The 12685-nt window shown below is 42.7% G+C and overlaps 1 protein-coding gene across 1 annotated transcript in view; it reads left to right on the top strand.

The window, feature by feature from the left end:
• Positions 1 to 9558, top strand: part of CCDC6 (coiled-coil domain containing 6) — a 60518-nt gene extending 50960 nt beyond the window's left edge. The window contains exons 7-9 of the mRNA XM_040435902.1: positions 5058 to 5158; positions 6839 to 6963; positions 8012 to 9558. Of these exons, the coding sequence (XP_040291836.1) occupies positions 5058 to 5158; positions 6839 to 6963; positions 8012 to 8203 (418 nt within the window). The 3' untranslated portion in view covers positions 8204 to 9558. The remainder of the gene's footprint in view (positions 1 to 5057; positions 5159 to 6838; positions 6964 to 8011) is intronic.
• Positions 9559 to 12685: the final 3127 nt, after the last annotated feature.

Below are 12685 nucleotides of genomic sequence, written 5' to 3'. Positions count from 1 at the left end.
ACGGGGTTCCTTTCCCTCTACGCCCTGACGTGGGGGTGTACGACCACATATCGGGTGTTTCTGTAAACCGCAGTCAGGGCAATAAATATAGAGTTTTGTTTGGCTGTTAACCCTTGCTTTGTTAGTGGAAAAAATGGATTAAAATGGAAAATGTGTAAAAAAAAAAAATTTAATTATGAAATTTCATCTCCATTTGCCATCAACTCTTGGGGAACACCTAAAGGGTTAATAATTTTTGTAAAATCAGTTTTGAATACCTTGAGGGGTGTAGTTTCTAGAATGGGGTCACTTTTGGGTGGTTTCTATTATGTAAGCCTCAGACCTTAACTGGTCCCTAAAAGGTGGGTTTTTGAAAATTTCTGAAAATTTTCAAGATTTGCATCTAAACTTCTAAGCCTTGTAACGTCCCCAAAAAAATAAAATGGCATTCCCAAAATGATCCAAACATGAAGTAGACATATGGGGAATGTAAACTAATAGCTATTTTGGAGGTATTACTATGTATTATACACTGCTCAAAAAAATAAAGGGAACACAAAAATAACACATCCTAGATCAGAGTTAATTAAATATTCTTCTGAAATACTTTGTTCTTTACATAGTTGAATGTGCTGACAACAAAATCACACAAAAATAAAAAAAAATGGAAATCAAATTTTTCAACCCATGGTGGTCTGGATTTGGAGTCACCCTCAAAATTAAAGTGGAAAAACACACTACAGGCTGATCCAACTTTGATGTAATGTCCTTAAAACAAGTCAAAATGAGGCTCAGTAGTGTGTGTGGCCTCCACGTGCCTGTATGACCTCCCTACAACGCCTGTGCATGCTCCTGATGAGGTGGCGGACGGTCTCCTGAGGGATCTCCTCCCAGACCTGGACTAAAGCATCTGCCAACTCCTGGACAGTCTGTGGTGCAACGTGACGTTGGTGGACAGAGCGAGACATGATGTCCCAGATGTGCTCAATTGGATTCAGGTCTGGGGAACGGGCGGGCCAGTCCATAGCATCAATGCCTTTGACACTCCAGCCACATGAGGTCTAGCATTGTCTTGCATTAGGAGGAACCCAGGGCCAACCGCACCAGCATATGGTCTCACAAGGGGTCTGGGGATCTCATCTCGGTACCAAATGGCAGTCAGGCTACCTCTGGCGAGCACATGGAGGGCTGTGCGGCCCTCCAAAGAAATGCCACCCCACACCATTACTGACCCAATGCCAAACCGGTCATGCTGGAGGATATTGCAGGCAGCAGAACGTTCTCCACGGCGTCTCCAGACTCTATCACGTCTGTCACATGTGCTCAGTGTGAACCTGCTTTCATCTGTGAAGAGCACAGGGCGCCAGTGGCGAATTTGCCAATCTTGGTGTTCTCTGGCAAATGCCAAACGTCCTGCACGGTGTTGGGCTGTAAGCACAACCCCCACCTGTGGACGTCGGGCCCTCATATCACCCTCATGGAGTCTGTTTCTGACCGTTTGAGCAGACACATGCACATTTGTGGCCTGCTGGAGGTTATTTTGCAGGGCTCTGGCAGTGCTCCTCCTGTTCCTCCTTGCACAAAGGCGGAGGTAGCGGTCCTGCTGCTGAGTTGTTGCCCTCCTACGGCCTCCTCCACGTCTCCTGATGTACTGGCCTTCCTCCTGGTAGCGCCTCCATGCTCTGGACACTACGCTGACAGACACAGCAAACCTTCTTGCCACAGCTCGCATTGATGTGCCATCCTGGATAAGCTGCACTACCTGAGCCACTTGTGTGGGTTGTAGACTCTGTCTCATGCTACCACTAGAGTGAAAGCACCGCCAGCATTCAAAAGTGACCAAAACATCAGCCAGGAAGCATAGGAACTGAGAAGTGATCTGTGGTCACCACCTGCAGAACCTCTCCTTTATTGGGGGTGTCTTGCTAATTGCCTATAATTTCCATCTGTTGTCTATCCCATTTGCACAACAGCATGTGAAATTGATTGTCACTCAGTGTTGCTTCCTAAGTGGACAGTTTGATTTCACAGAAGTGTGATTGACTTGGAGTTACATTGTGTTGTTTAAGTGTTCCCTTTATTTTTTTGAGCAGTGTAGAAGTAGAGAAATTGAAACTTGGAAATTTGCAAATTTTTCAAAACTTTGGGTAAATTTGGTATTTTATTATAAATAACATTTTTTTTTTTTTTTTTTTTTTTACTCCATTTTACCAGTGTTATGAAGTACAATATGTGACCAAAAAACTATCTCAGAATGGCCTGGATAAGTCAAAGCGTTTTAAAGTTAACACCACATAAAGTGACACTGGTCAGATTTGCAAAAAATGGGTGAGATAGGGCTGAGTCCTTAAGGGGTTAAGGACTGAGGCTACCACAGAAGTAGTTCCTAAGAGTGCCAGCAGGTGGCAGGGCTCCATAGGAACATAAAACGGCTCTCATAGGCTGCAGTGGTAATTTCTTACAGTCTATGGGACAAACAAGTTAATCGCTTCTTACTTTAAGGGGACTTAAAATGTGTAAGTAAAAAAATATTAAAATTTAAATCGCACGCCCTTCCCCCATAATTTTTTTAATTTTTTTTTTATGAAGATCTTTGTCATCAGTACGTCCTAAAACACTGTACTATTAAAATAGAAATGCATTTGTTCCATATGGTGAATGCCGTAACAGGAAAAAAAATCTAAATTTGCAGCTTTTTTGCCACTTCACTATTCAAAAAGTCATACACACCCCAAAATGGTATCAATATATTAAATAAATATATATTTACAGATCGCGCTGCAAAAAATTAGCTCAAATCCACAGATGTTACTATAAAAAATGTTATGGGGCTCAGAATATGGTGATGCAAAGAAGAAAACAGACAAACTATATAAATGTGGTACTACTGCAATTATACTGACCCGGGGAATGAAGGTGACAGGTCAGTTTTACTTCATAGGGAATGTCCTAAAAATGAAACCCATGAAGCTGGCAAAATTGCATTTCTTTCTTCCAATTTGACCCCAATTGGAATTTTTTTCCCAGCCTTCCATTACATTGTGTGCAATATAAAATGGTGCCATTTCAAAGTGCAATTTGTCCCACATGAAACAAGCCCTCATACGGCTATATGAATTAAAAAAAAAAAAAAAAAAAAAAAAAAAGGTTACGTCTCCTGGAAGACAGGGAATAAAAAAACAAAATTGCTCTGTCCTTAATGGGTAAAGGATATTGAATAATTTGGTAAATTAGCCTTTTATTCTATCACATTTTAATTGCCCTTTTCAGGCAAAATAGCAGTAGAAACATAAGTTTTGGAGGAAAGTCCTCTTCAAAGTGTTCCTCCAGTTTTGTAGGCGATACGATTATAGGGGCGCGAGATTTATCCAGCACACAGGGGTGGCAGGAGAAGACTAACGCTGCCTGGCCCTGTCAATCAAGGATGGCAGGGGGTGACATGAGGTGGGAGAACGGAGCCTCTAGGAGCAGGAGCAACGTCCCCCCCCTCCCCCATCCTCTCTCCTAGAGGATAATTTGCATATTATAAAACTTTAAATTGTGCAGTAATGGGCCCATCAATAAGCATAAGACTAGTAGAGTTAGGGTCTGCTGACATTAGCACATCCCCAATGTCAGCCAGTTTAATAGGGTTAATTCTGGTGACAGAATCCCTTTAAGACTGGTGTTTTAGACGCCGGTCCTAATAAGCCCCACACGTTGCGGTGGATCGCCAAAGTTATGAAGAGCTGTCTTACATTTAAACCTTTTTCTACGCCTAAAACAGGGGTAGAAAATGGTAAATGAGACAGGCCTGCCGGCCCATCCGCGCCCCACTTACAATTTTAGACCTGGCATGAGTGGGGAGAAGGCACAGACTGCGGCTCAACTAACCGTTAACAAATTAATTTAGGTGTACTTCAGATTAATAAATGACCCCCATAGTGCACATAGTTTTTCTAAATAACTTGGATTGCAGATTCTGCTTTTGTACAGCGGCACAGAAAAGCGTGATTGTTCACATCTTCACAGTAGGACAGGGGTCATCAACCTTCAGCACTCCAGCTACTGTGAAACTACAACTACTTTCAGAACAGCCGGCTGCATCCTGCTCTGTCTCCTAGGTTCCCTGCTACCGGAGCCTCCGGTTTTGTATTACACACTACATGATGCGCTCTGTTTCCTAGAGTATAGAGCTGAGCAGCCCTAGTGTGGAGCCCAGGCTTATATTGGTACACTACGAGCGGTGTATCACTAAAAGTCATGGTGCGGTAACCAAGATGTAGACTTAGTTATCTTTTCTTTATTTTACTACAGTGATTACCAACTGCATAGCTGTCGAAATATACCAATATAGGGCTGGTCGATCACATGAATTAATTTGATTAATTCACCCTTTTAGGGACTGACTATATTGATTTTTTTTTTTTAAAACAAAAATCATCATATTGATTATATTTTTGACTCTGTGGCACGTGCAGGTCTTTTCAATCCCTGGCGCAGGCTGCAGGGACTGAAGAGATCTGCACGTGCTGCGCTGATACAGTGCTGCAGATCTCTGCGGGAGCCCAGCACTTACTGTAACCGCAGACATCTGGCACCCGCTCCAGAGCCCAGAGTGGATACTAGAAGCAGCGGGCACTCCCAGAAGCCAAACTTCCCCATGTCTCATCCATGGTCTCCTGCACTTGTTCCCCATTTTTTCTGTCTCATCCATGCTCTCCTTCTGGTCTCTTCAGATCTCCCTGGGTATATGTGCGGAGGAGAAGAGTGCAACACACGGGTAATGGAGGTAGTCGCTGTAGTGGCAGAGATGGCCATGCCTCTGGTATGAGGCTTGTCGCATGATGTGGCATCTACAGCAGTGGACATGGCCTCCTATGAACAGCCTGGCCCAGTGATAAGGGGTCTCTTACTTTTAGCAGTTGTGGGGGCGGTTTTTATAATGTATTTGGTGTTTTTTTAATCCCTCCTTGGCAATATATATTTATATATTTACAGTTCACTTCTCTATATACAAGACAAACCCCTCTGTATTCTTTGCATGTTTTTTTAATTTAATTTAGAAAATAATATATATAGTCCTTTTCTCTTTTTAGGTATTTTAATGAGATGTCTGCACAAGGATTAAGGCCACGTACTGTGTCCAGCCCAATACCCTACACACCATCCCCGAGTTCCAGCAGACCCATTTCACCTGGTAAATTGCCTCTTTTCTTTTTGGCTGTGAACCATCACTGTATGGATGTGTTTTTAATGTAGACCAGTGCACGTGTTTAGAGCTGGGAATATAGTGCTGGCATAGAATTAAGCTTCTCAGTAACACCTCATGCACACGACCGTTCAGTTTTTTGCGGACCGGCAAAACACGGAAGCCGCCCGTGTGCCTTCCGCAATTTGCGGAACGGAACAAGCAGCCCATTGTAGAAATGCCTATTCTTGTCCGCAAAACGGACAAGAATAGGACATGTTATATTTTCTTTGCGGGGCCTCGGAACGGAGCAACGGATGCGGACAGCACACACAGACCAGAGCCGCAAGAACTGCATCTCGGATGCGGACCAAAACAACGGTCGTGTGCATGAGGCTTAACCGGCATCAAATAATAACTTTGTGACGCTTGTCCTGTATTATCATGGGCAGACAGCATGCTGACAGATTCTCATTTTCACAAAGATGGCAACCAAAATGTAGAAACGACAGTATCTTTGCAACTATGCAAAAACGTATGTGACGAACTGAGATGCTTTTGGCAGAAAATTTGACAAACGGCTCTCTGCTCGGATTCCCACCATAGGCATACATTCCCGGATTAACCAAGTGTGCATGTACTTGGGACAGGTGGATAAGCAGCCTACAATTCTTTGTAGCTTAGTTAGAAACTGAGTGCTAAGTGTTCTGGCCTATGCAGATGTAGCAGAGCTAAAATTGTATTACGAATCACCGTAATACACAATTTCCCTCCTTTAAAACTTAGTTAAACGTAGTTAACATTTTCTTGCCATTCTTTACTTAACACGTTAACCATCAAGTTTAACTCTGCTGCATCTGTATATTGATGACCTTTGGTCAGAAGAGGTCATCAATATCAGATCGGCGGGTCAGCTGTTTGAAGAGGAGACGGCACTCCATGCGAGCACTGCTTTCTCTTCATTACACTGCACGTCGTCTGGGAAGTACTTGTCATTACACTATGCCGCCGTTCCACAGAAGACGTGGAGCACCACCTCCGTCAAACAGCTGATCAGCAGGGGTGCCAGGTGTCGAACCCCCCGATCAGATAGTGATGACCTATCCTGACGACAGGTCATCAATGTATATGGCAGGAAAACCCCTTTAAATGGTTTTTTCCATCATAGACAATGGAGGCATATCACTAGGATATGCCCTAATTGTCTGATATGTGCGGGTCCCAGTGACCCGCACCTACGCTAAGAATGGAGCGGGGAAGATGGTGGCCGGAGGACCCTAGGGTTTTCGACGTCCAGCCACCACCAAGCGCGCTCCCCATAGGATTGTATGGGAGCGCACTGCGCCAGCCGGTGGTCAGCTATTTTCAGTGGCCCCATAGAAATGAATTGAGGGCGGCTGTGCATGCGCAGTGCACCCTCCAGAATCTTCAGGGGTCCGTTCTCGATGCAGGGTCCCGGAGACAAGTTGCTAGCAACAACTCTCCTAAATAAATGTCTTCCAACTGAACAAAAGGATTGAGGGAGTTTAAATTGAATGTGCCCCATCCTTATTGGCCGTTAGGGGGCAGTAGGGAGGTTTCTGCACACATTAGATTGCTGTGCTCTCCTCATCTGAGGCCTTGCCGTGTATATTGTCTGTGTCCTGTACAGCTCTGTGCCGTATGTGATCTTTATGTTCTGTGTTTTAGGCTTGTCCTATGCCAGTCACACTGTTGGCTTCACCCCTCCAACCTCCCTCACTAGAGCTGGAATGTCTTATTTCAATTCTCCAGGTTTACACGTGCAGCACATGGGATCGTCTCATGGCATTACAGTAAGTAAAACATTAAGGGTACATACTTCTCTTCAAGTCCTCCACTTGTTTCCATATGGAATAGATATATTCTCCATTTAAGAAAATTCCATCTCTTTTAATGCTTTTTTTTTTTTTTTTTTTTTTTCATTTTCCATAAAAGAGTAATTTCAGAGCATCTTTTCTGGGAACTCTGCATGCTACTCCTGTTATTCCATCTGGAAATGTATGAATAAATTGACAGCTGGGTGTTTCTTTCAATCTCTATGTCAGTTCAGCGCTGATTGAACAGTACAGGCGCAGATGTGAGCATGCATTTCCTGGTAGAAAAATAGCAAACGCATAATTCAGAGCTCTACAAATTGTGGCAGAAATGTTATTTAAGCAGTATTCCATGAAATCCCCATTCACACGAGTATTATTCGTCCGCATCCGATGAGATGCATGCCTGTTCAATTCAGTGTGGCAGCAATAGACGCGGACAGCACACAGTGTGCTGTCTGCATTCATATTTCCGCTCCGCACACAGACTGCATCCGTGTATTGCGGATCCATAATTTGTAGACCGCAAAACAGATAACATTGTGTAAATGGGGCCTAAGTCAGACCTAGTAGTACAAGTATTCAGGCAATTACTGCAGTTCATAGAATTAGTGGTACCCAGGGACTCTTATTTTATTTGTATCCAGGCAGAAGTTGGACCCTATAGCTGCCAAGAGGGTAGGTGTAGGGAAATAGGGTTACAAATAACTTTTGTCGGAGGGGTAAACTGAGCCATAATTTGCCGTTTGTAGTGAGATATATTCGATTAGAAAATATATTTACAGATTGGCATACATTTTTGGGTTCGAGACGTTTTCACCAGTAGCATAGGTCAGCAAAGTTTGATCTGCGGCCAGTGCTCATCAGAATCCAGAGTCCACGGCACTCGCTGGAGACCAACAGTGAAAACCGCTGCTACGTTTAGTTGGCTTGACACTTGAAGACCTAAATGATGCCTTTATGGTCAAGATATGTATATGTAGATACGGAGACACAGATATGTCATGTTTTTTTTTTTTTTTTTCAGAGACCCTCTCCTAGAAGGAGCAACAGCCCTGACAAGTTTAAGCGTCCCACTCCACCTCCGTCTCCAAACACCCAGACTCCAGTGCAGCCTCCGCCCCCACCACCTCCTCCTCCGGCACAACCTGCAGTCCAGTCCACTGCATCTCAGTCCACCACTTCCCACAATTCAGTGCATCCTCCCTCTCAGCCCTAGTGCATGTCCTCTGCAGTCTCTGCATCTTGAATTGGACTCATAACATGGAACAGTTTACTCAGAGCCAAAGGCTTACTTGTCATACTCGGATTTGACTTTATTTGCACTGAGGTTACATAGGCTTCACTGTCTAATTGTGTTGTAAATGTTTGTCTCAAAAATCAGCCGGTGTCGGGGGTCTTCCAGCATCCCCACACAGTTCCCGTTCCATGTTTACCGATACTACATGTACGTTAGTACCCTGGCTGGGAGACTGCTACTCTGTAATAAGCAGGGCAGCCTTACTCTGTTATATCCTGCTGCTCTCATGCTTTTTCTTTGAGGCTTTTAGGTTTATACAATAAAAGGGATACATTTTTTTTTTTTTCCTCATGGATTTTGCATAAACGTTCTAAGAGCATGATGGTTTGATTTTTTTATTTTATTTTTTTTATATTTTAAAGTATCCCATATATACCATAAATCACTACAATCACGTAGTCTTAGACTGCAACCGCTGATACGCTCATCGTAAGCCCACGTGCAGTGGAAACCAGTAGCTCAAAGCCCAGTTTTACTGTCTTAATTGCAGAGCAGTAATCTGATATAACGGCATGTTTCTTATGTTGCAAAAAAAAAATATATAAAGGCCTATAAAAGCACAGTGTTATATGTACAAATCATGTGCTAGTAAGGGTGTGTTAATGGCTTTACGGAGGTAGGTTCAAGTTATCCAGTGCCTGTAACTCACATACATCTTCTAGCTAGCTATACATAAACCAGACGCGTCGTCCGTCGCACATAAACCATAACTAATGCAACAATCACAAAACCAAATCCTCATCTAGTAACGATAATGACCTGGTAGTGAAATGTGGGAATCCTTGTTTAACTATGTGGAATGTATTGTAAAATGGATCTTAAGATTTAATTGTATCAGTTTTAGGTGAATCTTATTCTGTAAGCTGTCCGCAAATCCATTTCTATGACTCACAGTATTTAGCAAATTTTTTTTTTTTAAGATGTATACAATTGGCTGTACAAGCGATGCAAAATATACCTTGGCAATTGTTATTTTTTATTTTATTTTTTCTTCAGTTTTGCAAAGTATTTTTAAAAATTGACATAAAATTAACCCGGAAGTACCCCTGAGATTTAAATTTTAGCAAAGTATTTGGCAGCATAGTCAGTCATTTTGTATTGCTTAATAGAAGCAGGACAGATTACCTATTGAAGTAGCACAGCTTGGCACTAATAAATGCTTGTTTAGCAGAATACTGTAAGCCGGTACAATGTATAAAAAATTATTTTGAGTACAAATTTTTTTTTTTCCATTTAGCACAAATAAATTGTTTGGGTTTGACTTTGCAGTGGAACGGTGTGTGCTTTATTATTGCTTATGAATTGTCAGCCATTTTTGGACACCAGCCTTGACGGGGTTCTCAGTTATTCAGAAATGAGCCCAAAGCCAACAATTGTGCCACACATTAGTTAAAAGGGGTTATAATGCACCTCATATAGGTTATACTTGCCTCGCTCCCCGCCACCCTCGTCGATCCTGATACCTGTGCAGCCGCTGCTGCTCCCCGAGCAGACTTCAACGGGGACGAGCCTCCCTAGCAAATGACACAAGGATCAGGACCAACGCGGGTGCCCGGGAGCAGGGCAACTATAACCTATATGAGGGGCCCAAAGGAAAAGGGGGTTAGTCAGCACATCCCAATGCGTAGGTGCACGTCGCTATGGCTGAAAACACATATAGAACAACACATAGTGCAACAGCACTCTACAAACCAAATAAAGTACAAAGACATATTACATTGCAAATGCTATGCTAATAAATTAGAGATTATATTTTGTACAAAAATATTTGAGCCCGTCTGCCGCATGTCAAGGCGATCTCTATAAGACGGGAACCTAACACTAAATTCATGACAGCGACCATGAAATTCAGGAAGTGTAGGTGAATTTAGTGTTAGGTTCCCATCTTATAGAGATCGCCTTGACGTGTGGCAGACGGGCTCAAATATTTTTGTACAAAATATATTTGCCAAGCATCTCTTATTTATTAGCATAGCATTTGCAATGTAATATGTCTTTGTACTTTATTTGGTTTGTAGAGTGCTGTTGCACTATGTGGTGTTCTATATGTGTTTTCAGCCATAACGACGTGCACCTGCGCATTGGGATGTGCTGACTAACCCCCTTTCCCTTTGTAGTTTATATGGGAGACGTGGCTGACTCCTATTTTGGCCGTGCACTCCTGTAGCCTGTTTTGCCTCACAGGCTGATTTTAATTAGCATGAGTACATAGTTTGCTCTGCATGCATGTTGGTACTTGTAGTCCCTGGATTCAATAGAGGCAATTTTGGCACCACAGAGATATAAACCAAAAGGCGCCCAGCATTCATGTGCTGAGGTGAGTTTTATAGAGATCGCCTTGACGTGTGGCAGACGGGCTCAAATATTTTTGTACAAAATAGTTTTGCCAAGCATCTCTAATTTATTAGCATAGCATTTGCAATGTATTATGTCTCTGTACTTTATTTGGTTTGTAGAGTGCTGTTGCACTATGTGTTGTTCTATATAAGGGACCCAGGCATTGGGGGGGGGGGGGGGGGGGGGGGGGTACTTTATAGCGGTTGGATAACCCCTTTAATCCTCGGATACTTCCAGTGCTGCTACTCCCATTCTCCCTCATGCCTTTGTTTGCTTGGCTGAAGAAATGACATGCATGTATAACCAACAACACCGCTGCAGCCAATCGCTAGCCCCAGCGGTCTACAGTATGAGACTACCACGTTTGGCTGCAGTGGTTATGTGGGATATACGTGTGAGCAAATCCCAGTGGAGGGGATTACACTGCATACATTGTCGATTCGCATTTGGCAAATTCTTATCATTTTACTGTACCAGTAAAGTGGATGAAATTTTAAGATATCTCATCCACATGCTTTTAAAAAAAAAAAAATCTGCACCGTAAGAGTAACTTCACATGTGGCTAAAATCCACAGCAGATCAGGACAAAAATATGCCCAAAGAGGACTGGATTTTGCTCTGGGATCACAGCGGGTCTTCCACATTGCAGATCGTGTTTTCTGTTCAGACCTGTGGGAAAGCAACTTGCCAATTCAAACATCCAATATGCATCACGGCTGAGGAGTTTTTTCGTTTGTGATCTCCTCTAATGGGAAGAGTTACCTATGTTTGCAAGGTTACGCAATTTTTACTCTAGCATAATTTTTTCATGTTTAATGGAGAGTATTATTTCCAGCTAGCAGGAGTCTATGGGGGCAAAATTTCCGCCTTCCATAGCTAATATTTTCATGGCTTGGTGGGAAAGACAGTTTTCATTTACAGAAGCTAACTGTTTTTTTAGATAATATCAAGTGGTATGGACGCTACATAGACGATCTGTTGATTATGTGGGTCGGGCGATGTGGCGGACATTCCAGCTTTAGGTGAATACTTCAATGAGGGGATAGATGAAATCAAATTTGGCATCCATCATGATCCGAAATCTATAGTATTTCTTGACCTGCATTTATATAGTGATGCCGCCAATTCAGCAATTTGAACATCAACTCATAGAAAAGAGACGGCTGGTAATACTACCCTTTTAGCGACTTCATGTCACCCACCTCATGTGACAAGGAACATTCCAAGGGGCAAAATGTTGCAACTGTTCGGATAGTACTGCATTTATGAGGGAAGCAGATAATATCGGTAGCAAATAGCTTGCGAGAACTTATGCTACACGGTCTATAGAGGAGGCAAAAAAAATGGGCTCTCTCTTTAGACAGAAATTAATATTTCCCCAAAAGGCAGTTTCGGATTGGAAAATTAAAAAAGAGAAGCCAGTAAGGAATACACAGAGATTTGTAATATCATACAGAGACATCTCCCTGTATTAAACTTTGACCATGAGTGGAAAGGGATAGTCAATGAGTGGGTTAAATGTGTGGCCCGCATTGCCCCAACCATAGGACAAAAAATCAGCCTTTTCCAGGAACGATCAGCAACTCCACCTATGTGGCTCACCTATAAAGGGAGCTACAAATGTAGTAATAACAGATGTATCTGTTGTAAATACATGTCAGTGTGTCAAAATGTGACCTATGAATGGCAAGAATTACACCATGAAACAATATCTGAACTGTAACAGATTATGCAATTTATTTAATCACCTGCAGAGATGGTCTTCTACAATATATGTAGGCTGCACTACAAAACAAATAAAAAGCAGAATACACAAACATTTATCAGATATCCCATATTATGAAACTCGCAATGTATCTGCAGCCAGTTTTCACTTTGCCACTGTGCACAAAGGAGATACAAGAGCGTTTTCTGTTCAGAGAGTGGAAAGGGTTACTCTTCCCATTAGAGGCGGAGATCACCAACGAAAACTCCTCAGCCGTGAGGCATATTGGAGGTTTGAATTGGGAAGTTGCTTTCCCACATGCCTGAACAGAAACCATGTTGTCTTTTCTTTTTGATGCA

The sequence above is a fragment of the Bufo bufo genome, chromosome 6, assembly GCF_905171765.1.
Source record: "Bufo bufo chromosome 6, aBufBuf1.1, whole genome shotgun sequence".
Classification (NCBI taxonomy): Eukaryota; Metazoa; Chordata; class Amphibia; order Anura; family Bufonidae; genus Bufo; species Bufo bufo.
This window is presented reverse-complemented; position numbering and strand designations above follow the sequence as displayed.